A 25520-nucleotide genomic window follows, 5' to 3' on the forward strand; every position below is an offset into this window, starting at 1 on the left:
TTCCTTCAGGGATGCCAAATCCTGCAGTAATGCTGAGGGAGGTGCTGGGGCTTTCCTCCCTCCCACTGTCTCCCCTACTCCTCTTTGGCTAAAAAGTAGGACTTTGTCCCTGTTGGGGTGCAGTCCTTCCTGCCTCGATGCCACACTGGGGTCAGGCCAGGCACCTGGGGACCCTGAGGGGATGGGACGTGGCAGCCCCCAGCCCTGCACGACAGCAGTGCAGGGACTCCTGCTCCCTTCCCTGCAGAGCTAAGAATAGACTCCAGCTCCTCTCCTGGTGCTGAGTGGGCTCTGCTGGGCTCAGAGGAATAAAAAGCAGGAAAATGCTTATTTTAGTTGCTGCAGTCGACAGCTGTGACTCGTATGTACCTAAGGAGCGGCTTTGCACCGTGTTTACCCTCCCGCTGCCAGGAGCAGGGGCACCATTGCAGACCTCCCCTTCAGGCTGTGGATGCCCCTGCCATGCTCCCAGCCCCAAAATCCCAGCTGGCTCCCAATCCTTCTCCAGCACAACCGGAGCTGCCTCCCACTCTTGTTTTCCCCACGCTTTTAGAGTGAGCCCAGGCGATGCAGATGCTCCCACCATTCCCATGCCTTGGGAGATGCTCCCCACCATCTCCCTGCACCAGCCACTGCTGGAGGCCAGCACAGCCTTCCTGAGATTTTTAGGGCTCCTGTAGGGTCCCAGGGTGCATCCAGCTACACAGGGGGGATGTCCCCAGCACCTGAGATAAAGGCAGGCTGCAGACACCCCTTTGTCCGAGTGACACACCTGCCTGGGATGCTGCAGCAGTGAGCAGGCACTTACCAGCCCTGGCTCTGGGAGCAAGGCCAGGGGAAGCACCTGCTCCAGGAGAGCAGCTCTGGGCCCTTCTCCCCAGCGTCACCCCCGAGGTAAAACCAAGAGAAAGCTAATTGTTACCATAGTTACGTGAAGTGGCCTTTCTTAGGGAGCCGCGTCATCACTGCTGTCACAAGGTTAAGGCGGTGGGGAGTGGTGGTGGGGAAGGGGGGAGAGATGTGTTTTCTTTGGGAAAACCATGGCAACAGCTATTTCTAAGGGAACAGCTGTGCACAGCGAGGCCATGGGGAAGGGGAAGGGGCTGGGGCATCTCAATGCCAGCCGTGCTCCGAAGGCAGCAGTGCCAGGTCCAGCAGCTCTCCATTGCAGACTGCATCTCCAGAGTCCCTTTCCCACGTGTGCCAGAGCTTGCTGGGTGTCTCCCGTGGTGCTGGCACATTGCCATGGGCTCCAGCATGCCCAGCAAAGCAATATGAGGCCACTTCAGTTTGCTTGGCATGTGCAACCCTTCCTGATGTGTTCCCATTGGCAGGGCTTGAAGGGCTGCCAGATGTGTGGGATGGTTGGGACCACCCACCATGGGGAGTGGGGATGGAATTGCCTTTTCAGAGTAAATTCACACAGAAGGAGCCCCAGTGGAAAGCTCAAGGTCGATTAATGAGTGACATGAAGTTTGAACAATCATAACATAAATACTGGTGGAAATCATAGGGATGGTGTCAACTCCCCTGGAGTCAGTACAAGATGGGCTGGTAAAATGGGAAGGTGCTCTTGGGACTAAGGAACACTAGTGGAGGTGAAAAAGCCATGGGAATGTCCTGCAGGTCCAGGCAGGGCTGGCTGGGTCCTGGAGACACAGAGGTCTGAGGAATCCACAGCTTTGCAATGGCCAAGCAGACCCAGCAAGGAGAAGATGCCAGTCTCATCTGCACCCTCCACCCTGGCTCCTGTTTCAACACATAGCTGGGCATTATCTCTGTTTGCAAAACACTTAATTAAGACCATTTCCCTGAAGGAAACCAAGATGGAGAGCTTCATTTCTCGGTATTCCAGCGCTTTCTGGCATTCATTTCCACACCAATTAGGGTGTAAATCAGTCACCTGGAGAGCAATCCAGTGGCTGTGCTCAAGGGAAGCTCTTCAGCACATGTGCCATCTTCTTCCAGGAAGGCAGGCGGCAGGCACAGGTGGGGTGGCCACTGCAGGGACAGGGAAGGGGTCCTTGGGGTGCTGGGGCCTGCAATTTGGGTAACAGCTTGGGACTGGGCTGAGACTCTGGGACTGGGCATGGAGCAGTCAGCAAGAGGGTTAAGGGTGTCTCCATGAGCTCTGTGTGCTTCTCCTAAGCCCCTGGAGTTCAGGGTGGCTTGGTGGACCACAGGGCTCTGAGATTAAGCTCCCTGTTGGCTCTGACAAGAGAGGGAGATGAATCTGGGCATGAGGTGCTCAGGTCTGTGCCTTGCTGTGATGGGATCCAGCAGAGGGTTGGCACAGAAATGTGGTCCTGAGGTTGTCAAGATGGACAGTCTCCCGCTCAGGTCTTCAGCTGGACACGTGGAGGCACCTCTGCCAATGTTGTGGCTGTGCATCCATCCCTCTGCAGGTGAACCTGTCCTTGTTCACTTCAGCTGAGACATTTTTGTAGAAGATGCAGCTGAAATGTGGGATGAGAGTTCAGGAGGAGGAGGGTCCCAAGAGGAATAAACAAAGCCCCTCTGGGCACCATTGGCTGCTCTCCCAGGGTGCTACAGTTGTAGGAATTCACTGCACATGACCAAGGGCACCTGCTGGGAGCAGTGGCACAGCCAGACAGCACTGAAGGGAAAATCTGGTTCATTGATGGGAGATTGTGGTGGCAGACAGGTAGAAGAGGAGCTGGCAGAGAGGTGGCTGGGAGGAGGCATCTAAAAGTCACAGCTGGCTGTGCACATGCCCCCATGTCACTTAGGGAGAGGGGTCTCACTGCAGAATCAGGCATCCTCCCTGCTTTCCTTCCTGACCTTCTTCAGGGGGGTGGAATACATCCACAGCCCTGCAGAAATACTGCACAGAGCCTGTACTGATTGCCAGCAAGTCAGGATGGGAAGGTTTCAGCTAAAACACCAATTTCTTGGTGATCTCAGTGGTGAGGTTCAGCTTCCCCATTGCTTTTGATCCCCTTTTGCTGCACTTATGGGGTGGTCTTGGCTGGTGCCTCCTTCTCCATCAGAACACTCATGTCTGCCTCTGCCTTCTTGGGACAAACTGAGGGTCAGCTGAGTGAGGCTACTTCCCCTAAATATTCCAACCTTCTCATTTCCCGTGGGCACAGCCCCCATGCAGGGACCAGGCAGCTTCCTCACCTTCTGCACAGCCTGCCCACTGCCTGCTCCACCTCCTTCCAAACAGAACCAGAATTGCTGTGAGGAACCACCTGCCCACAGGACGTGCCCTCCAAGCCCCCATTAGTTAGCAGTTGTCTTAAGCGCTGCAACATTTGATGCCTTATTCCTCCTAATCCCGCCTGATGTAACCGTGCCTGTCCTCATTAGCCACATAATTGTCTGGCAAACACAAAACAGGCCCTGACACAGTCTAAGGAAATTGGCTTAAAAATATGGAGCCACGTTCTCAGATGTTGTTGAAGGGGTCTCATTTGTTTATTTGCATTCACAAGGCACCCAGTGGGTAATAAGAGACAGACTGCTGCAAAAACACCTATTTTTTTTAAAGGATCATCTGAGGTGGGAAATGCCAGCTGGGATATCCAGCCCAGTATCTGCTCTCCTGGGGGATAACTACCTCTCTACTTAGTCCAAACTGCTGCACCAAGGGGTTTCCAAGAAGAGAAGGTGGCATGTGCCATCCAGGGAGAGACTTAGCCATCCACATCTCCCAGTGATAATGCCTGGAATATGAATTTTGAAGGGGCTCTGACAGCAGATGACAGGGCTAGGTTAATGGAGGCAGCAGTAAGAAATCTAATTAACCCACAGTATGTTGTTTAATTTGTGCAAAGTTGTTGTGGTTACTCAACTATAAACTCCATCCCCAGCTCTAATGACAGTCACTTGCATGGCAGCACTGGAGAGCATCCTGGAGGTGGGCAGCCACCCTGTGCTCACCCTTGAAGGTGCCCTCAATTACGTGCAGAGTGTTCCAGTGGCTGCCTCCATCTGGTTCTTCCATGGCATTTGAGACCCTTTTCTAGCTCTGCTCTTTGGAACGGGCACCTGTGCTGCTTCGCTGCCTGCTCTGGCATTCAACCCTGGTGCATGCCTTCCAAAAACCAGCCTTCAGGACCCAGCAGTGTCAATCTGTTGATTGCACTCAAGTCCAGGAGATGGCTTCAGGTCATTGAGTTCCCATCACAGCTCTTAGGCTGTAATTATGTTCAAGGCTCTTTGCCTCGGTTATGTCTTTTTACTAATGCTCAGAGCTGCTGTACTGATCTTTCCTTCAAGGCTGACCTCCATGCAGCTTCCCAGGAGAGAGCCAGGACTGTTATTCATGCCAATTCACAAACCAAAGGCCAGTTGTCCATTATACGATCTTTTGAACAGCAGGGAACATCAGCAGGGCTGATGGTGGCTGAGCTCTTTGTGTTGGTTCAGGGAGGAGCACAGGAAAAGGAGTGCATGTCACAGGTCAGGTTCTCTTCCCAGGTTAACCTCCCCCAAAGGTGTTTGACCAGACAGCAGCTCCTCTGAAGAGGTGCTCTGGAGCCTGTGGTGCCCACAGAAGGGTGATGCTGCACCTCAGCACCTCCATCTCTCACCAGAGCTCCATGGTCCCCCCATGACCGCCACAAGAGACACAGACACACAGGTACCCTGCAGGGACATCCTTCCTGTGGAACAAAAAGCTTTAACCAGGTCCCAGAAGACTCCCAGTTGCCCAGTGAGGTGAAATTTGACGAGAAAGGAACCAAGAAGGGAGATTATTCACCTCTATTAAAGGGGGGTCTATTAAAGCCAAGCAGGCTGATCCCACACTGCTGCAGGGAGAGACTTTGTAGGAGGAGAGACTTCCAGCACTGAGCACACTGAGGTCCTGCTGTTACCCTGAGAGTGTTGGGGGTGTGGAATACAAGCACACTCTTGGCAGCAACATACAGTTGTTACACTGAGCCCTGCAAGGTCCACAGCCTCCCCTGCAGCAGCTCCCACTCCCATTCTGAGGGGAATCCAGCCCTTTCTGTCTGATGGGAGTTTAGGAGGGAGACCTTGGCTCACTTGTGATCCTCCAAGCCAGTGGAGGTGCCTGGTGGTGATGCCAGGGCATTGCTCACTGTCCTGGATGGGATTCCCATCAAACAGTACGCCCAGCAAGCCAGCCTGCATCCACAAAAGGGGTTCTCAGTGGAGTCCCATGTGCAGGGACACAGAAACACCCTCGGAGCAGCTCAGCCACCACCAGTTTGAGTGTGTCCCTGATCAAATCTCTTGGCATCCTGTTCCCACACTGCTGAGCTCCACAGCCCTTCCCCTTCAGCCTGGGGATGAAACCAGGTCCCTGGACAGCCAAGGGGGGAAGCAGCAGAGGAGCTCGATTTGGGTTTTCCTTTCTTTTCTTTTTTTTTTTTTCTTTTTTTTTTTAAGAATTTAAAAGTGGCAGTGCTAGCAAAGGGTAATTATCCCTCTGTTCCAGCTGAAATACAATTAAGGCGGCTCTCAACGAGCCCCCGGGATATTGTGGTTTACTAATTAACAAGCGGATATGCTGTGGCCCCTGTCATGGCAATTACAGCATGAGACAGGCTTCAGGAGCTCTAATTACACGTCAGCCCGCAACACACGCTGCAATACAAATTAATGAGGGTCTGAGCTGGCAGTGGAGGGAGTTTGCCCAGCAAGAGGCTGAGATGGGCAGCAGGGATGGGGATGGATGTGGGAGATAGGGATGTGAGTCCAAGCCTGGGGATACCATTGCACACTGCAGGATCAGGAGGATGAAGGGAGGAAATTTGGGATGAAAAGCCCCATGGTTACCCAAAAATAGTGCACTGAAAAAAAGGACAGGGGCTTTTGCTTTGTGGAGCCATGGCCTGATGAGATGAGTGGCATTTGGGATGACTGCAATGAATAGCAAGTATCACATCTTCAGCTGTTAATTCCCAGACCAATAAAGATGCTGTTAAGAAAAGGAGTCAGATGGGAAATACCCAACAGGGTTTTGACTGCTGACAAATAACAAACAGATCTCCCAGAGCCAGGAGGAATTTTTCTGACAAATTGTTTATTGGGGAAAGTTATGCACTTTCAGCTTGAGTTGAACTAATAGGTTTGGCCAGGTCTGGAAAATAAAAAATAGGCAATCAGGATTTTTGTAAATGCAGTTCTGACACCTTGCATTTTAAAAAGCTGCTTCCTTTCAAAATGTATTTAAAAGATGTAATTAAACCAAAAAACAGACCGCACACCTAATGAGGACACTTTGTTTCTGACAAAATGAAACGATATTTATCAGCTTTGCTGATATTTATCAGAGTTTTGCTGCTCCAAGCTCAGCAGTGACACATGCTTTCTGTGGCATTAGTGTGCCTGCTGAATTTACTGTCTCCTCTCCAGCACCTGCCTGCTGCCAAGGAGGGACAGTGGGAGGTGACATGGTAGATGCTCCATGGTGACGCTTTGGCCACCAGCATCACCTGCAAATGCTGCAGACAGGGAGGGTCTTGGGCAGGATCTGAGGAAGATGAAGTGAAGCTCCCAGGTTTTGGAGCTCCCTCCAGCCTCCTGCAGGGGTGCAATCAATGTAGCTGAGGGGCAGCCCTTGCAGGGGATGGAGTCTCACACCAGGGGCATGCACAGCAGGTCCCTCATTTGCTCAGGCTGTGACCGAGGACTGAGAGGAGGCAGGTGAGGAGATTTCAGACTAATCCTTCTTGTTCCCATGCACAGTGGGGAGGAGACCCTGCACACTCCCCACTGCCAACACCCCGAGCACCTCTGTCACAGAAGGTGGCAGGGGAAGGGCACTCAACTCCTCACACGCAGCTCCCAGTATAGATCCCATTAACCATCGCAATTAACACGAGCCAGGCCCTCTCCCTTCCTTGTCACCCCAGCCAGAGCTGTACATAAAAATAACTGTTTATTACACAGCGGGCAGAGCCCAGCTTATCGCTGCAGCCAGGAAATTGCTGCGCAGAAACCGCACATTTCACTTTTAATAAGTTTGGCAATAAAACATCTCATCAAACGAGGCCACGACAGGGCAATAATGAAGCTTCCGCGTGGACCATAATTGCTCACTGCTCTCCTGGGGGCCAGCCAGAAAATGGGGAGCGAGGGGGGAGATGGATGGCAGCATCATCCTCCCTCACCTCCTGCTCTGGGAGCATCCATCCCTCCTTATCCCCCACAGCATCCCTGGAGCACTGACACCCCCTGGACATGACTGAAGAGGAGATCTGTCCATGCTGGAGGGATACAGGCAATTCCCATGGAGTGTTGGAGGAGTGTCAGAGGGATAGGGAGGCTCTTGGTACTCTGAGGGAAAGGAAAATGTTTTCTGCCTTCCAAGCACAGTTTTACAGCACTGAATCGTTTTCATGGCTGAGCAGCTGCTCTCACACACAGTCCATCCCCATCCTTAGCCAGGAGGGAGTCTCCTGGATAAGTTCCTGGTGGTTTTGCACAGGTGGGCTCAGGATGGGGATCTCAGCATGGCAATGGAGGGGTCCTGCAGGAATCCCTGTGCTGGGCCTCTGCTATAGACCAAGAGGGCTGCAGTGCTCCAAGTCCCATCACAGCAAAGGCCAGGGAGTGACCTGGTGCCTGTCTGTTCTGACATCCTCGTGCTGGTGGCCTCAGACTGCTGGCTGGTGACACCTCAGCCACATGGCACTGGCTGTCCCAGCTGGTCCCTTGCACCAAAGGATGGTGCTGGTATTTCCAGGTGCTCCGTCATGATGAGACTTTCTTCCTCTAAAGGAAATCAGGTCCAGCAATTGGTCACTACCCCATCCTATTTCTGAGCTTCCCAGCTTCTGTTTGATCTTCTGGATGCTGCTGGGCACAAACCAGCCTACTCAGGGTGATGGAAGCAGCTCAGGGAGCCCTGGTGAGGTTCCCTAAGCACAGGGGGGTGACAGGGAGGCACCAGGCAGCCTGCAGAGCCCAGAATGATGAAGTGATCCCTCATCACCCCTGGAGGCAAAGCTGGGTCCTTGCTGCCTTCTCTGAGTTAACCTATCCCATTCCCACCAATCATCCCCCTCGGCACGGAGGGAACAAAGAGGTCCAGAAGGACATGGTGCAACCAACACTGCAAAGAGGAGCTCTGGCATCAAGGTAATAGGAGACAAAACAATGCATGTTGAGGCTGGCACAAGGAAATGAAGCAGTTTAGAGTCACAGCAGGAATGTGCTGGCACTGGCAGGGCCTGCTGGCAGGCTCCTGGGTGGGCAGGAGGCTTTGTTCGCCTGCAGCACTGCTCTTGGGGAGTTTACCTGGAATTACTGATCTGCATTCATAAACATGATCACGTTAATTGCTTGCTGAGGCTGCAGTCACCATCTCCTCTCAGCACTGGGATTTCATCTCCCTCCCCACCCCAAATGTCAAGATGTGTCTGTTCTTCCATCCGCTCTGCACCTTGGCTGAGGACAGAGAAGTGGCTGGAGGAGGGAGAGAGGCAGAGGATGGGTGAGTCCACGAGCCTGGAGCCAGAGACAGACACCCACTTCCACCGTCTCCTCTCTGCAAAGAAGCACGTTGAAAATAAAGAGCAGAGAGCTTCTGGAAGGCACCAGGAGCTCTGCAGGAATCCCTGCAGCCTTGGGCAGTGATGACCTGGTGAAAGGCATCCTGTCTAGAGACCAGCTTTGATGGCAGAGCAATGACCAGGCAGCAGGAGAGGGACCAGCTCCCAGCTCAGGACCGAGACACCCAGGCTGCTCAGCCTGGAACCAGCCTGGTGCTCATCTCACTTGGAGCACGGCCAATCACTTCTAGTAAATTATTCATCTGACAAATTTAGCCTGTTATTCTAGTCGTGCTCTACCCAGAGTTTTACAGATTTCGTTATTATTTCAAATTGTGCAAACACCGCAGAAACCTCTCCCGGGCTCTGGCGCGTTCTGCCTTCATCTCAGCTCATCTGGCACATCTGAAATGTGATTTCTACCATCTGGTGCCCAACCCTCCACCCCAGCATGGCCCCAGGACCTTGGGGAGGTGAGTAGCATCCCTGTTCAATGCAAGGCTTTTACCAAAAGGAGAAATACTTACTGTGGGAGAACGGTCTGCTGAGGATCCAGGGGTCAGTGGGACACTTTCAAAGTTTTTTTGACTCAGCTTTCAAAGATATTTTGACTTTTTTTCACTTCCATCTTTGTATATGGGGTAGGGAGAAAAAATTATAGCATTGTTTCCTTGCATCCTGGACTATTTGGTTTCCCAAGCCTGGTCACTCTGGAAAACAGGGAAAAGCTCTTCCCTTCCTCCCCACATGCCATAATTTCTTCTGTTGAGGTTTCTTTGTAGCCATGAGGATACAGCTAAAACTTTGCACTCTCAAACTATACATCCTGGGAAGAACAGAAGGAACATGGATGGGTTTGTTGTGGACAAGACAAGGTGATCAGACCCACGAGTGGAACACCAATGTGTCCAAGGAGAAGCTCTCAGCCAGGCACTTGACTCTTTCATCATACAATGCAGGGTGTGAAGGAGAAGAGCAGGCAGTCACACCACCTTATCCACCCAGAGCTAGGGAAGAAATGCAAGCCCCTGTCCCTCACAGCAAGGCTTGAGTTTGCTCTCACTTGTGTGGTGATAGTGAGCTCACACCTCATTTATAGGGAGAAAAACACAGTGGAGAGGCCCAGGAATATGAAATTAACCATCTCCAAGAGCTGTAATACACAGTTTCACCAAAACCACCAGAAATGAGTATAAATTTCTACAGAGATCTGACAGGACTCCCTAGCAAGATATTGTGAGACATTTGAATGACTCTCGTTAAAAGGAGATTAATTAGCTGAACAGCAGGGATGGAAGCAAGAAATGGAAAACATGGAGAAACTGATTTAAGGAAGAGGTTTACTGACCAAAAGAAAAACAGAAAATAAATATGAAAAAATAAGCCACGGGGCAATCTAAATCTTTCCTTTCTTACCAGGCTAGAGAAGCGAATGGGTGGTGGAAAGGGAGAACGGTGGAGTGTGAAAACACTTGTCCTGCATCCCTGTGAGCCCCATCAGTATCAGAGAGAGGGCACACTCCCGGCAAGGCCCAGAGGGATGAGGATGGACACGGTGCCTTGTTCCCTGTGGAAGACTAGTGATTTTGTTGTTGTATGGCTCATCCCACCACAACAAGTCACAGTCTGCCCTAGGGCACACGGCCTCTGCAGCGATGCTGAATGCACGGGGACAAGCCGCTGGCTGGGGCTGCCTGCGGCCCTTCTCCTCTTCTGACCACCTCGGACATTGCTTTTGTGAGCTTTCAGAGTGAAGCAACGAGAGGCCGGTCTGAAACCCCCCCTTCAACCATGCCCCAGCTGGAGCTGCCCCCCACCACTCCGGGGAGCATCCTGGGAGAGCCTGGAGGATGCACACCCCAGGATGCCGTGCTCCAGCCCAGCCCAGCCCAGCTGCAGCACGACGGGACACAGGGAACACCGGGAAAAGCGCAGCCGTGCGTCCGTGCCGGGCTGCGCTCCAGGGCGTGCAGCCGGGCACCGCAGCGTGCGTGCCAACCCAAACCCAGCCCCACGGCGAGGCCCTTCTGCCAAGAGCAGAGGGGGACACGCTTGAAACTCTGCGCATCCCCCAGTCCGGGCTGGGAGCTCCGGGACTCCCCAAAAAACCCCAAAAAAACCCCAAAACTGCGACAGCCCCGCCCTCGGGGGCGGTAGAAGCCCCACCCCTGTATGCAGATTAGCAACTCCGCGCAGCCAATAGGAAAGCAGGGGGGCGTGGTCACGGCGGGACTTGCCCGGGCATGTGCGCGCGGCGGCTTCCGGGCCGGACACGTGTGAGCGGCGCCGGGAGCGGTCAGCACCGGGGACACCGGGGGGCACAGGGGACACCGGGAGGGTACAAGGGACACCGGGTGGACACAGGGGCCGGGACGGCCGGCAGCGGTCTGCGGATGGGTAACGGGGCGGGCAGGGAGCTGGGGCCTGGAGCGAGGTGGAGAGGGCCCGGGTAATGGGCAGACAGGGCCTTAGGGAGTACGGAACGGGCTGACGGGGGGGTAGTGGGGTGGGCAGGGGGCTGTGGATCGGCGAGGGGGTGGGCAGGGCCCTGTGGCCGGGAATGGGGCGGTGTGGGACCTGGCAATGAGGGGGCAAAGGCGTGGTGTGTCGGAGGGTGCGACAGTACATCCGTGTCCCCTCCCCCCCGGCCTTGCCCCGTTTCTCCTGCCTGTGCCATCCCCGCAGGGGGGTGGGTTTGCCGTGGGGTCTGTGCGTCCTTTTCTGACAGGGGTGTATGGGGTCCGCATGGCACTCACGGCCCCCTGTGCACCCTCCAGCAGGAATGCCACCGGGCAAAGGACAGATGACCGCACTGCTGCCCGCCCCGAAGGTCTCCGTGCCCACGCTGCAGGGCGCCCATGGGGGCTGCGCTCAGGCCCCGAAGGGTCCCGGCTCGCCGCAGGCTCGCAACAAGAAGAAGAGCCGTAAGCACCAGCGATTCATGGCGCGCCGGGCTGTGCTGGAGCAGAAGGGGCTGCTGAGCCCCCATAGGCACCCGGGCAATCAGACCCCCGAGGTGGGGCTGGAGGCACGCACTGAACTCACCGAGACCACGGCACCGCGCTGTGACAAGGTCCCCAAGCCCAAGCAGACCGTGTCCTCATCCCTGTCTCCATCTGCCTCTCCAGACAGTATAGCCAGGCACCACTCCGTGCTGCTGTCCCAGGGGAACGGCAGCTCCGGGAGGGTGCGGACGTCCTCCCTGGTGCTGCGCCCGGGCAAGTACGTGGCCATCGACTGTGAGATGGTGGGCACGGGCCCTCAGGGTAAGCTGAGCGAGCTGGCACGCTGCTCCGTGGTGAACTACGAGGGGGATGTCATCTATGACAAGTACGTCCGGCCCGAGCTCCCCATCATGGACTACCGGACGCGCTGGAGCGGCATCACCAAGCAGCACATGAAGAATGCAATTCCCTTCAAGGCTGCCCAGGCTGAGGTCAGAGGAAAAGAAATTTAAAAAAAAGTCAAAAAGCCTCTGTGTTATCTGTCAGGCACATATTGGGATTCTTGGTGGCCTGTGCTAGGCTACTCTGAGGCAGAGGCACAACACAGGAGTGGGAGCCTGAAGCTGTGCAGTGGGTTGGTTTGCTTGCTTGTTATTCCTTCTGGGAACCTAAAAGCTAGAAGCCAAGGAGCTGAATTTAATACAAAACGGCTTATTTTTTGCGTGGTATTTCTTTTGCTGCAGTGTCAGTCTAACCCTCTGTGACTCTTCCAGATCCTGAAGATCTTGAAAGACAAGATTGTGGTAGGACACGCCATCCACAATGACTTCCAAGCCCTGAAGTACTTCCACCCGAAAGACAGGACTCGAGACACCAGCCAGAGCCCTGCACTGAAGAAAAGAGCAGGGCTGCCCGTCAGAGCCAATGTCTCCCTCAAGAACTTGGCCAGGCACCTGCTCCATAAAAAGATCCAGGTAAGCACCAGGAGCCCTCAGATGGGAAACAGCCTTGGGTTAGCTGTGGACCTCTGTGGTCAGCTTGGTCGTCCCACCTTCGTGTATGTTCTCTGTGAGGTCGAGATGAGCCTTGTTCACCCCATGCTCCTGGCTATAAATAAGCTGGGAGAGCCAAGGACCTCCCAGTCTGACCATTAAATATCTCAGTAAAATGGGGACAGGATCTGTGCCTTCCAGAAAGGGTGGAAGAGATACCTGTATGGCCTTGGCTACATCAAACCTTTGCTGTCTCCAAAACCCACAGCACTTGGGTCCTTCCAAGCAAGCAGACAATGTGACCTGTGAGATTTTTGCTGCCCCTTTTATCTAACGAGGCTTTTTCCCCTTTTTTCAGGTGGGCTGCAAAGGACACTCGTCGGTGGAGGACGCCCAGACAGCCATGGAGCTGTACAGACTGGTGGAGGTGCAGTGGGAGAAGGAGCTGGCCCACAGCCTGCCCCCCCGGCCCCCCAGCCCCATCACAGACCCTGCTGCAGACAGCAGCCAGTACCTGGATGACCAGTACTGGCCCACAGAGCTGATGGCAAGCAGCCTGTGATGGGGAACAGTGTTTCCTCTGTGTGTTTTGGGCCATCCTGGTGCCTGTTAAAGGTGGAGGTGACTGCTAGCCTCCTCCCCTGGGGCTCGTGCCCAGCACTGCTCTGCTCAGGGATGGAGACATGGTGACACCTGGACACAAGCAATCTCCCAAAAATGCTGTCTGCAGCCTAGAGCTGTCACACAGAAATCAGGGCTGTGACTGCACCGTGTTCATTTGTCACTTGGGGATGAGCAGGTCCTGTGTCAGCCTGGAGGAGCTTTTGTGGGCCTGTAATGGGGGCTTCCAGCACCCTCCATGCCTTCTGTGGGGTTGTCCTCCTCCCAGACAGCAAGGGGCAAGTTTTCCTGTGCAGGGACCGAGGTGTTTTGCTGATGTCCAAAGGGTGAGAACCATCTGGGCCATTAAACAACCAGTTTGCTCCTTACTTTCTTTCACAGAATCATAGAATATGCTGAGTTGGAAGGGATCCATCAGGATCATTGAGTCCAACACCTGGCCTTGCACAGTACACCCAAAGAATCCCATCATGTGCCTCAGAGCTTTATCCAAACACTCCTTGAACTCAGACGTGCTTAGTGCTGTGATCACTTCCTTGGGGAGCCTGTTCCAGTGCTCAGCTGCAGCTGTGTGAATATTTTCTCCAGAAGGATACTGGGATATGGTATCAAAAGCTTTGCTGAAGTCCAAGAAGATTTCATCACCTGGTGTCCCTTGATCAGCTAGGTGGGCACCCTGCTGTAGAAGGAAATCCAGTTCATCCAGCAGGACTTTGCCCTGATAAAGCCATGCTGGCTGGGACTATTGTGTTCCAGGTGGTTTTCAATATCTCCCAGAAAAATACTTCCCATCATTTTACCTGTCAGTGAAGTGAGACTGACAGGCTGTATTTTCCAGTGTCCTTCTTGCCCTTCAAAACTGGGGCAGCATTTGCCACCTTTCAGTCAGTTGGGACCTCTTTGGATTCCCAAGACTGCTCAAAAAATGTTGAGCAGCTCTGTAATGACATCAGCAGTTCTTTGAGGATTCTTAGATGAATCCCATCAGGCCCATAGATTTACAGGGATCCAACTGCACAGTGAAGTTCAGGAGGAAAGTCTGGGTCTAATCAATGTCCAGCCTGGACAAGAGCATAGAATGCACTTCATTTTAAATAAATTATTCACATGATTGTCCAATTCTAAATTAAAAACTGCTCTGGCTAAACCCCTTGTGTATATTCTGCATGATTTGATCTGGCAGTTCTCCAGGAGGGAGAGGGCAAGGTTGAGGTTGGCAAACAGGTGCCCAAGTACCATGCCATGTTCTGGGGCTTCAAACCCACCTGCAACTGGAAAAGGTGCTTTGAGAAGCTGGAGTAGGTAGTTCCTTGTTAGTAGTTCCTTGGGGTACAGGTAGTCCTTGGGGTACAGGCTTGTCCCCTCTGCTCTGGGGACACCCCTGTGAAGGCAGGAGGAGCAGGGGATGGGCTCAGTCAGAGCCCAGGGTCTGGGAGCAAGATCACTGTGGGAATGTTGTGAGCTGTGACATGGGCTGCTGTCACAGTGTGGGGACAGGGTACTGCTCATCTGCAGTGACTCTGCCTGTAGGTGACATGTAGATGATCTGTGGCTGCAGAAGTGTGCCCCAGCCAGGTGTGTGAGCACCAGAGAGGGGTTTGGGGCTGGACACAGGGAACTATCTGGTTCACCAGGGAACTGAGCAGCCGTGGTTATAGAAAATTGATTTTTTTTTTCACAATGTGCCTTAACAGCAGCCCTTGGGGGCATCCCCTGAGCCCAGTCCCACTGCCTGGGCTGTGAGAGGGAGGTGGCAGAGCAGGCTGGAGGGCTGCCAGCACCCTGGGGACTTTGGGGAGCCTGGTACAGCACAGGGGCTACAACAGCCAGCACTGGCATGGAGTCCATGACCCCCTCAGCCAGGCTAGACCACCCCAGGCTTTTCCCAGCAGCCAGGGGAAGGTAAGGAGAGCTCAGCCCCAGCCTTGGGAAGCGGCCAAGGCAGCCGGGTGACGCAGGCACACCTGACGCACACATCAGTGCCATTACCAGACACATCTTGCACTTCCCATCTTAACTCCTCCCTGCCTGGCAGAGGAAGCCAGGAACAGCTCAGAAATGCTTTGAAACGTGTCAGACAGTTCTAAGAATCTTTGTCCTCATGGTGGCCCAAGCACAGCCATCCTTCAACAGAGATCATAACCTGGGCTCTGCCATGAGCTCGTGGTCTGGAGAGCAAAGGAAATGTGGCCCTGTGGTTGGCCTTTAAATCCTGCTTGTTCCAGTTTGTCCCAGGTGTGTTCCTGATGCAGCAGGGTGTAAAACAGGGCCAGCAGCACCCTCTGAGCCAGCTCAGGGTGCAGCAATATCAGCAGGGCCTGCACCCCACAGGGCACACAGAGGGGTGCAGGAGGAGCACAGCTGGTGCAGGTCTGTTTCCTCTCTGCCATCTCCACCTCCCCTGGCACAGCAGGAGGGAGGCGAAGCTGTAGGAAAGGTGGAAGCTCTGCATCCCACTGTCAGTAGATGGTGGCATTCCAAAAGTGATGCAGCAGTGCTGTCTTTGCTCCTGGGAAAGCAGACCTGGAGGAAGGACAGAGCAGAGCTTTGCTCATGGCCATGTAACCTGGCCCGTGTAACCACATCCCTCTGGGGTGTACATGAGTTTCTGGAGAGCTTATATGGGGCACTCCATGGCTCCCAAATAATTTCTCCACCTGAGCCCCAGCCTGTTGCCCCTCCAGCCCCCCTGTCTCACTGCCTTGCAGCCCTGTGATGGCCAATGTGAGACAGGTGTGTTGGGATGAACCTGGAGAAGGCTTTACCAGCCAGTGGCTCAGTCTGCCTTGCCATCAGCCTAAGGCATAATTAAGGGGAAAAAAGCATTTCTAAAATCTTGACCGTCCACAGATTTAATCCTCCTGCTGAAATATCCTCCTGCTTTGGAGGCAAATTTGGAGGCATCCAGGCAGCCAAAGGCCAGCTGCCCTTTGGTGCTGTCATGCCCTGCAAGCTTTGCTTCTATGCCACAATCTCCTCCTCTTGGGGAAGGTGAGAAACAAATTTGAGGGTTAATCCCTATTTCCATCAGATTTTAAGGGCATGGAAAACCCCAACACTTTGTACTGCATCCCCCCAAAATAGGGCTGCTGCTGAGCAGACCTCACATGGATGATTAGAGGTGGTGGCAATCTGCTCCCTGCCAACAGTGTTTGCTCTGAATAATCTAAGTGGCGACAGTGGCCCCATTTCCAGCCTCTCAGAGCTAATGGGGATTTTCACAGGTGTTTGTGAATATTCACCTCTGTGCCAGCTCGGAGTTGCCATGGCTGAGCAAACTCCAGCTCATCACACGCTCAGGCTCATCTCACGGGCAGCCTGCTGGAGCTGGTGTTGGGAGGCTGAGCATCTTTAGGTGGGAGAAGGATAGCTGGGCTGGCTCACCATTTACGCTAAAATTTGTGATAATTGAAGAATCTGCAGAAAACTCAGCTGTTATCTCAACAACCCCTGAACAATGATTAACCCAAACCCATGAATCCAGCACTGGGCTTTTTTATCAGAGGGAAAACATTGTCAAATGAGTTTTTTCCAGCCAGCTGTGAGTGCAGGTAACCGATAAGGCCGTCATTGGAGTGGGGCTGAGCCAATGGGAGCCGATGGCGACAGCTTTTACTTCTGTCTAGCAACAGCTTCTCCTTGAGCAGCAGGCACAATTCAATGCTTTCTCTTGCTTTTATTGAGCTTTCCTCCTCCTACATGGGGGTTTTCATGGGGGGCACTCAAAAACTGAGGCTTGAGTGGATTGTCCACCTTTTCCTGCATGTTTTGGTGTCCGTTCCTTTCCTGCCACGGTGAGAGATTTGCAGCTGTGAAAGGCTCCACCCTGCTCACATCCTGGGCTCAGCTCACTCCCTCCCTTGTCCATGCACCAGGGATTCTGTTGGGAGGGTGCTGGACACCCATGGGATGCTTGGAACTGCACCATGGCAGAGCAGCAGCTGTGCCAGGAGCCCTGTGCATGGATGTGTCTGACCGTCCTGCCCTGCATCCCCAGTGCCTGACCACGGTCCAGCTCCTCTCCAACCTGCCAGGGACTGTGCATGGAGACCACAGCAGCTGGGAGCAGCATCCCCTGACCGATCAATCACCTGGCTTGCTTTGCTGCTGGCCCTGCTCATCACAGGACACACGGCTGAAATGCCACGTAAAGCCCAAATCACAGAATCGCAGAGTTAGGAGGAGCTCACCAACACCTGGTGTTGGACAGGACTTCCTTAAAAATCACAGCAGGAACGTCTTGGGGTGGAGCAAGGCTGGTACCTAAGAACAGCCCGGAGCCAGCCCCTAAGCTGAGGCAGTCTGTCCCCTCGCTGTGGGGACACGGAGGGAGGATTCACCCTGTTTGCAGCCAGAGAGCAGAGGCTTCACTCGGGCATTGCACCAGAGACCAAAGCACAGGGAGAACCCATGCTCCCTGCACCCCGCCCCATCAGCACCCCCACCCCGCCTCTCCTCCACTCCCCGAGGGTAAATTAGAAGGCAGAAAACTCGCGGCCAACTCTAAATTAAAATCTCAGGAGCCTTAATAAGCGGCTTGGCCGGAAGGAGCGGATAGGTGTGATGTGGAAATGAGCAGGCACATCTGGCAGCCGCTTAGCACCTGGGCTGCAGCAGGGGTGTGCGTGATGTGTGCGTGTGCAAACCCCAGCACAGCCTCCCGGATTGGCTGCAAAACCCCTTCCCGACCGACGCCGGGGAGCAGGGTGGCCTAGCAACAGTCTTTTCCTAATGAAAAACAAGCCACTTAACTAACCATCGTGACTGTGTGCATACGAGAGGGAAAGGCACAATTCCCAGCAGCTCCGTGCTCCCCAGGGAGGTGGCCCCAGAGGGGGCTGCTAAGGGTGAGCTGGACCGGGGGGTGGCCTGACCTGAGTGCCCCTGTACCCCTCAGTGCCTGCTGCACAAATCCTTTGGGTGCTTGGCAAGGATTGCTGCAGAAAAACACAAAGAAGCCCCCAAGGATAACCCCCCTCCATTCTCTGTGCAGGCAGGCCCCCCAGAATGGCTCAGCCCACCACAGGCACCCCACAGCACTCACGGGGTCACCTGGGGCTGGATGCCAACAGCTTGTGGGGGCCATGAGCTGCTGAAGGTGCCACCTTTAGATCAGGAGGGATTGGTGGGGTGAAGCACTAGAGGAATGGGGGGTGTTCCCCAACACTGCCAGGAAAAGGAGGAGCTGAGAGGTTGGTCACTGCTGTGGTCTTGCTTGGAGACATCACCTTTTCTTGTTCCTGTCCTGGGATTCTCTCCTCCAGCATCTCTAAGGACAGTGAGGTTGAATACATGAGCATAAGCCCATGCCTTAAGCACAGCCTCTCTGAAAGCCAGATCACAAAAAACCCCACTGATTTTATGGGTGGGGGGACTGGGGTTGGCCTGGAATCAGTGGGAGCAGGGACATGCTGCAGGAGTCAGGCTGGCAACAGTGGCAATAGATATCAAAGAGAATTGCTCTTGGGCTGCAGTAACCCATCTTCCTTGGGGAACAGCAGGTTCTAGGACAGCCTTCTCCTGGCAAGGTGTGCAATTCCCAGTAAGGAATTGCAATTCCCAGTAAGGCAGTGTGGGGAGAGGACCAGCTCAGCCTCCTGGTGCTGGGAACAGCAGGGGAGTGGTGTGGCGTCACCTTCATCCCCACTTCCTTCATCATTTCAGGGACCTTGAAGCTGTGCACCAAATCTGTGGTCTTTCAGCCTCTCCTTTTGCCCTCTCAGCTCACCCTGGGGATGTTGGAGCTCTTTTAAATTTTCCTCTTAAAGGGTGGTTTTACATCAGCTGAAAGGATGTAAATGCCTTCAGCTCAGACCTGCCCCACAACAGAGCTGCCTCCCCCACTCCACTCCTGCACACCTGCATCCCCTCACAAACCATTAGAAATAACTCTTTGTTTTCCCCCCACCTAACAAGAAAACATAATGCCATCATCTTTCCAGCACCACTGGCCAGGGCAGAGCAGCAAGTGTGGCGTGCTCCAGGCCAATATCCCTGCCACAAAGGGTGCAGCGTGGTGAACGCTCTTCTCTGGGGGAACCTGATGGAAAAAAAATTAAAAATAACAGGAGTAGAGGGAAAGCACAAAGCGTGACTCCCCAGCCCCCTGAACTGACCCCCGGGGAGCTCCCAGTTCCAATTTTCATTCCATTTCTGCCCATTTCAGGTTCTTGCAGTCCCGGCTGTTCACTAGATGGTGCCCTCGGGCTGCTGGTTCCTGAATTATCCCCTCAGAGGCTGGGATGGGATGGGAGGGGAGGGGGCCCGGCTCTGCCCCGGATTCCCAAGATGAATTTAGGAAGCTCACAAGCACAAAAGCAGCTTGAAGGGCACTTACATCACTCAGTTAAATCCCTGTGTGCTTTGGGGTCTTTGAGGTCTGATAACATTCTGCAAGCACTGGCCTCTCTCCCATACCCCAGGTCTTCCTCAATCCATTAGTATTTTAAAATTCTGCTGCTGTTATGGTGACAGCCCCAAAACAGGAGGAGAAAATGGACAAAGAGGCAATTCCATCGTGAATGCATTTGAGTAAAACAGCGACTAACCATCCATTAACTGTCACCAAAAAACATGTACAGCTGTAGTTCCTGAGCACCAGACAGGAGGAAGACAAGCTATCACCCATTAGTGTTACTCAGAGGGTAGGAATTCATTTAGGAAGGTAAAAGCAGGGGCATAAAGTACCATTAGCTGTGTCTGTCAGGGAAGTGCCTGCCATGGGCAGGAGGACGTGGTGGGACAGGGATGCAGAACCACCCATGGACCCGGGGCAGGGACAGGCAGAGGTGCTCCAGGGCAGCATTGGGGTCTGGGTGCATTTGGCCTTCACCTGGCCAGGGTGGAGACCCCTTTTTTTCCCTTTTATTGGAAACCACCCCTGCCTTTATAAGATGGGCATCTCAGCTGTGAGTAGCAACTTCCAGGGGCCAAGTGACACAGGGCCCCACTCAATGGTGGGTGGAAGTGATGGAAACCCTCAAAGCCAGGGCTACACAGAGCAGCAGCTGTCATTTGAAGATGGCATTAACCTGCAGCTTAGGGTGAAAAATTTTCTCCAAAAATGGTTTCTCATCTCTGCTGATCTCTGCCCATCTCCGCCCTGCCCCAGGCAACCCCTGAGTGCTGTCCATTCATGGGGACTCGAACTGCTTCACGTCCTGCAGAGCCACCCAGACATCAGGACTGGAGCAGCAAAGGCCAGGAGCTGTGCCAAGATTTTATCGTTATTCTATACTGCTGGTCTTTAGGGGTCTTTTGATAGATCAAGCTGGAAGTAATGGAGAAGAAATTATGTTTGCCTTCAGCATCAGCAGCCTAAGTGTCCTGGAGGGAGCCCCAAAAGCAGGAGAACAGCACTGCCCAGGCCAAGGCCCTGTGTGCCTTGGGCTGTGCCCGTGTCCCCAGAGCAGGTCCCAATAAGGGGACGTTTAGAGAAGAGCCTTATGAAGCTGCCTTTCACGGGCAGCACAGAGCACAGTTGTTCCCAGGGCCAAACCTCCTTCTCCCCTGCCCCTGCTGCGGGATGCTGGGCTGCCCAGAGCCCGCAGAGCCCGTGGCGGAGGGGCAGAGGTGGGACAGGGGATTTACGGCTGGCTGCGAGGCAGGAGGGGCAGCGGGAGGAGCCGGGCGAGGCTCTGGGGAGGGCAGGCATCGAGGCAGGGCTGAGCCGGCTGACGCCAGCCCCGCTCTGCGGGCTGAGACCCTTCCAAGGCGCCAGCCCAGGCACAGATGTTCCCATTGTGCATCTTGGGAGCCTTCTCGGAAAACTCCAGCAGCTCCGTTCCTCAAGCTGCCTTTTTAGCTCCAGCTTTTGGGGTTTTTTCCTCTTTTTTTTTTTTTTATTTTTTTTTTATTTTTTAATAACATATATAAGTTTGGAAGAGAGCCTTCTCCCTGCTGTACTCCTTTGCCTCATGCCAAGCCCTGCAGCGTTTTAAAAGCTCCCTCTCCACTTCATGGCCCCCCCACCTGAACCATCATCACCATCCCAGGGCTGGCACTGTCCAGCACCAAGCAACCTCTGCCAGCCACAGCCTGTTTTATTCTGCAGGGGCTGAGCAGAGCAGTGGCTGTGCACTGGGGATCCTACAAACTGCTTCTGCTCTCCCATGCCTGAAATACACATGACCCCATCCCTGGCCCAGTTTTCCCTCCACCAGAACAAGCAGAATCACAGTAGGGACAGAAGAGCTTTGCAAACCATATTGAGGGTCTCAATTACAGGGTTTTTCCCCCTACCCCTGCCTCCTACAGGCAGAAGCAGCTAGGCTGGGACAAGGAGTGAGAGGTGCAAGGAAGATGTTGGATGAGCCCTCACGTGCAGTGGGAGAGGCAGTTTTGAAAACTCAAGCTGGGAATGGGGCTGGAAGTTTGTGGAAGCATTTGGAGAAGAATCAGCCTTTTAGGGCAGGATGAGGGTGAGGAATCAGAGCTGCAAGGTGCCTGCCCCTACCTCAGGCTCCATCTTTATGGCATGCTTGGCTCTTGCAGGGAGAGGGACTGACCAGTTCCTCGGATTCAGTCTAGATGTGAGGAGGGAGTTATAAAACCCTGCTTTGGGACCTGCTTTGCTCCTCCCTCTCACCCTGCCCTTGCTTAGAAATCATTTGGTCCAAGCCACAGACCACTGTGGATTCCCCACAGCTGAAGTTCCCAATAGCCTCCAGGTACAAACACAACAAGAGGACAAGGAGAAAGCCCTGCAGTGCTCTCAAACCCTCATGCTGGCCTGAATCCTCTCTCAAGTACAGCATCCTTAATGTCAGTGGTGAGTCCAGGTGTAATTTAGTTAGGAAGTGGAGCTTAGAAGAGGGGAAATTACCCAATTTCTGCTTGCCCACCCTAGCAGCGTATGGATAAGAGGGTAATAAATGAGAATCATCTTACAAAGGGAAAAACAGCACAGCTTAGAGCCAGAGAGCAACTGAAAGGGCAGGTTTGTAACAGGAAAGATGTTTACAGCCCACTAGGAGCAAGAAAAGCCATGGCTTTTAACGGGAGCGGGAGCAGAGGGCATCTGTCTTTCAAAACAATCAGGAAAGGGAATCTGAAAAGCAAACACAGTTCCCTGAGACATTAAAGGAAAGGGCAGCAGCTGGTGGAAGTCACCCTCAGATCAGAAGGGCACTCAGAGCAGAGATCACGTCAGAGGCACAGCAGTGGCAGGGTGACAGGCAGGGCTGGCGACAGGAGGGGAGGCAGGGCTCCCTGGAGCCCCTTGCTGGAGTCAGTCTGCCTTGGGAAACTCCATGCTGGGGGTTTAACATCCTGCTCCTGCAGATAGGCTCTCCCATATCAGCTTCCTTCTCCAGGCCCCTGGGGCTTGTGAGCCAGCAGGGCCCCCCACTCTGTTGGTGGCAGGAGGCAGGGGGCAGCTGGGGGGTGGCACCAGCTGATCTCACACGGATTTGTCTCCTTAAACAGAGCAAAACTGTGGGTAACTCCCAGCCAGCCCCTGCAGCCAAGCCTGACCAAAAGCCACGAGCACAACCCAGAGCAGTGTCTGCTATCCCCCAACACACAAACTTGGGTCTCACAGAGACTCTTCCATGGCCTCTGAGTGGGATTTAAATCACCCCAAGTGTAACCTCCACCTTCCACTTCCATCCTCGAGGTCCCTGTGCCTGCCAGGAGCCCTGGCCCATCCACACTGTCTGTGCACCCCAGACAGAGCACAGGCACCAGGAGGTGCCAGCAGCTTCAAAGGCTGCCTTGCCAAACAGGGACTCACTTAAGCAAGGCAGGGAGAGCCCCACACCTTTGAGTTTTCAGATCTGAGAAACTGAGAAGCACCTGTAGGATTAAGGAGCAGAGCAGAAGCTTTGAGAACACCTTCAGCCCCGAAAAGATGAATAGGAGCCCTCTCCCTTCCTCTGACACCCACATCCCTTTTGAAGTCCGGGCTCATATGCTAAAAAGGTAATAGTTATAAAGAAAAACAGAGAGAGAGAGGAAAGGATCTTCCAGCACAGAGAGTGCACACGCACATCCTACTGCTGTTCATTAAAAGGAGCTAATAATCTCATTTTTTCCCCACCCAGATAAAGCACTGTGTGTAAGTAGATAAGAGGCTTACATACCCAGGAGGCTCAATTAATGTTCTTAGTTCACACGGCCTCAGGTAGGCAGCATTGCTGACCCTCAGCTGCAGCTAGTAAGTGTTTAAAAACTATCTTTCTTTTAAGTTCTTAGAATCCAAAAGGTTTTTATTTTTAGTTATTCCTATTACCCTCCTCATCTCCTTCAGGACAATGTTCCCTGGCTCTACAGGTACTGCTGTACACCAGCAGTTTGACAAAAATTCTCTTCCCTCCCTGTCACCTAAATCCTCACACAGAAGGAAGGGGCACTGATGAGCCTGTTCCTGCAGAGCCCTGGTGCTGGGGTGGGCAGGCTCAGGTGAGGGCTCAGGTGAGGGATGCTCTGCCCAGCTGTGTCCTCTGTCCTGTAGGAAGCTAGAGCTGCCTCGAGTGCTGTTTTAAGTGAACATGGAACAGAACATCTCCTTGTTTTTCCCAGTTGTACCCTGCCCCACCTTCCAGACGTTGGTTCCCTTCAGCATCATTGGTGAGCACATGTGAGGGTGACTTTCAGATGATTTCAATTCACAGCTTCATGCTCTCCCCAGCACCCCACCTTGTAGCTAATGTCTCTCACCTGCCAGGTGTGGGTGTCTGAGTTTAGCTGGCAGGAGACTGCATCCCCACTGGGGCAGAGAGCTGCAAAATGTGCTGGCTCTTAGGTGCTTAATGCTGGCCTCTCTGGACCCACCTCACTGAAACAAACTGGGAATCCAAAGATTTCTCTTAGGAGATACATGAGCAGGGAAAGGCACATCTGCCCATCCCAGAGTGGCTTCTCTCTCTCTCCACTGCCCTTTACCAGGAGGGGTTTTGGATTAATCCTGCATACCATGCCTGCCTTAAAGGCCATACCCCTCCAGCCCTCTCTTGACAGATGCCAATGCCTGGTGTGAGTGTGACAGTGACTCTGCACTGCTCTAATCACAGCTGCTGCAGTGCAGGAGAGCACCTGCAGGGAGAGATGCTGCTGCCTTCAGCCTTGTTCTCAGTCCTTGAGTTAGACCAGGATTGAGTAGAAGACTGTGGCAAAACTCCAGCTGAGCTTGAAGGTCTCCAGTTTCTTAGGAAAACTTGCTGAAAGAATAGCGATAAAAACAGTATTTCTGAAGGAAAATCAAATGCCAAGCAAGAACAGCATTTTCTCCTAAAGATGAGCCAATAATGAGAAAATTCTGAATCAATAAACTGCAAGAGAAATGCTAAGCTGCAAGAATTCAGGTGGGGCTGCCTCCTAACTAGCCTGTTACCATGCAAATGCAGCACATCTGGATTTTCTTTTGTTGCTTTGACATTTCTTTTCCAAAAGCCATAAATGCCCAACATGGCTTTTATACTTTTTTTCCCTCCAAGACAGTCCAGCCTTTCCCAGTGCTCAGTCCTCTGGCAGTTGTGCTTTCCTACTGTAAGCAGGTGTGGTGCCAGCTTGAACCACTGCTGGGCTCTGGAGAGATTGTCCCAGGGAAGGTGTGGGAGGTGAATCTGAGCTGTATAAGAAAATCTGAACCTGGCACAGCAATGCCAACATGCCCTAGAACAAATCTTGCAGCTCTGGTGGGGAGGGGGGTCAGTATGGCACATCTGACCTCCACGGTGTGAGAAAGGCAAAGGTGGAGTAAGGCAGGGTGGAATGAGGCTTTCTGTCTGGAACTGCAGGCTGTGAAGGTCAGGGATTCTTCCATGGAGTCCCTGCCAGGCCTTACCCAAAGGCTCCTGACACTCAGCTCTGCCATGGAGGTTGCAGACAGGGCACTTTCCACCCAAAAGGCTCCTGCAGGATGAGTCAGGCTGTGAATGTGGGCAGAACCTGAGAACATCCTGGCACACCCACAGTTTGGAGAGTGTTGGCCAAGATCTTCCCTTCACTCCATTGAAATGAGAAGAAACCTGTCAGCCTGTGGGCTGCTGAAGTATTTTGCCCTTTTGCTTGCCCACTGCTGGAGAAGAAAGCCCAGATTTCTGCACAGTTTGTGTTTATTCAAAATGAGTTCTTGAACTCCTTCCCTCCCCTGGCTGGGGTCTGCAGGACCTCTGTGGTGACAAAGCTGCATTGCTTGCTCTGATGGGACACAGGTCAAATTTCTTTCTCAATCCCTCACTCCAAACACCCTCTCCAATATCTGCTTTAGAAAAATCACCCTTTCCACGTCCATTCTGCCAGTAATTGCTCTTACTGGAATCTCTCATAGTTCAAGAGCTGTCAAAAGAAGAAAAATTGCCCAAATAATCTTATTCCCTTAGTGTTACCACATTCTGACTGCTCCATCCAGAATGTGTCTGCAGTAGGGTAGAGATGCAGTCACCATAATAATTTCTATAATGGCACAGCTGAAGGTCTTTGAGGGCACAGTGGTTATGGGCAGGAAAACCTGCAGCTAGCAACTAGGT

General features: G+C 53.3%; 1 protein-coding gene across 3 annotated transcripts; it reads left to right on the forward strand.

The window, feature by feature from the left end:
• The first annotated feature begins 10693 nt into the window (after positions 1-10693).
• Positions 10694-13362, forward strand: LOC103816077 (apoptosis-enhancing nuclease). 3 transcript variants are annotated; one of them, XM_009090011.4, is made up of 4 exons: positions 10694-10787; positions 11270-11928; positions 12211-12411; positions 12788-13362. In XM_009090011.4, the coding sequence occupies exons 1-4, from the start codon at positions 10736-10738 to the stop codon at positions 12989-12991; spliced, it is 1116 nt and encodes a 371-aa protein (XP_009088259.1). In that variant the 5' UTR covers positions 10694-10735; the 3' UTR covers positions 12992-13362. The 3 variants fall into 3 exon arrangements, with proteins under 3 accessions (XP_009088259.1, XP_018769465.1, XP_030084519.1); XM_018913920.3 differs by having other exon boundaries at positions 10715-10787; positions 11273-11928; XM_030228659.2 differs by lacking the exon at positions 10694-10787 and adding an exon at positions 10797-10889.
• The last annotated feature ends 12158 nt before the right edge of the window (positions 13363-25520 follow it).

Source organism: Serinus canaria, chromosome 10 (genome assembly GCF_022539315.1).
Source record: "Serinus canaria isolate serCan28SL12 chromosome 10, serCan2020, whole genome shotgun sequence".
Taxonomy (NCBI): Eukaryota; Metazoa; Chordata; class Aves; order Passeriformes; family Fringillidae; genus Serinus; species Serinus canaria.

Coding starts and splice junctions, on each gene's coding strand:
- LOC103816077 (XM_009090011.4), top strand. CDS start 10,736: ATGTGCGCGCGGCGGCTTCCGGGCCGGACACGTGTGAGCGGCGCCGGG. Junction 11,929..12,210: donor TCAAGGCTGCCCAGGCTGAG/GTCAGAGGAAAA, acceptor TGACTCTTCCAG/ATCCTGAAGATCTTGAAAGA. Junction 12,412..12,787: donor TGCTCCATAAAAAGATCCAG/GTAAGCACCAGG, acceptor CCCTTTTTTCAG/GTGGGCTGCAAAGGACACTC.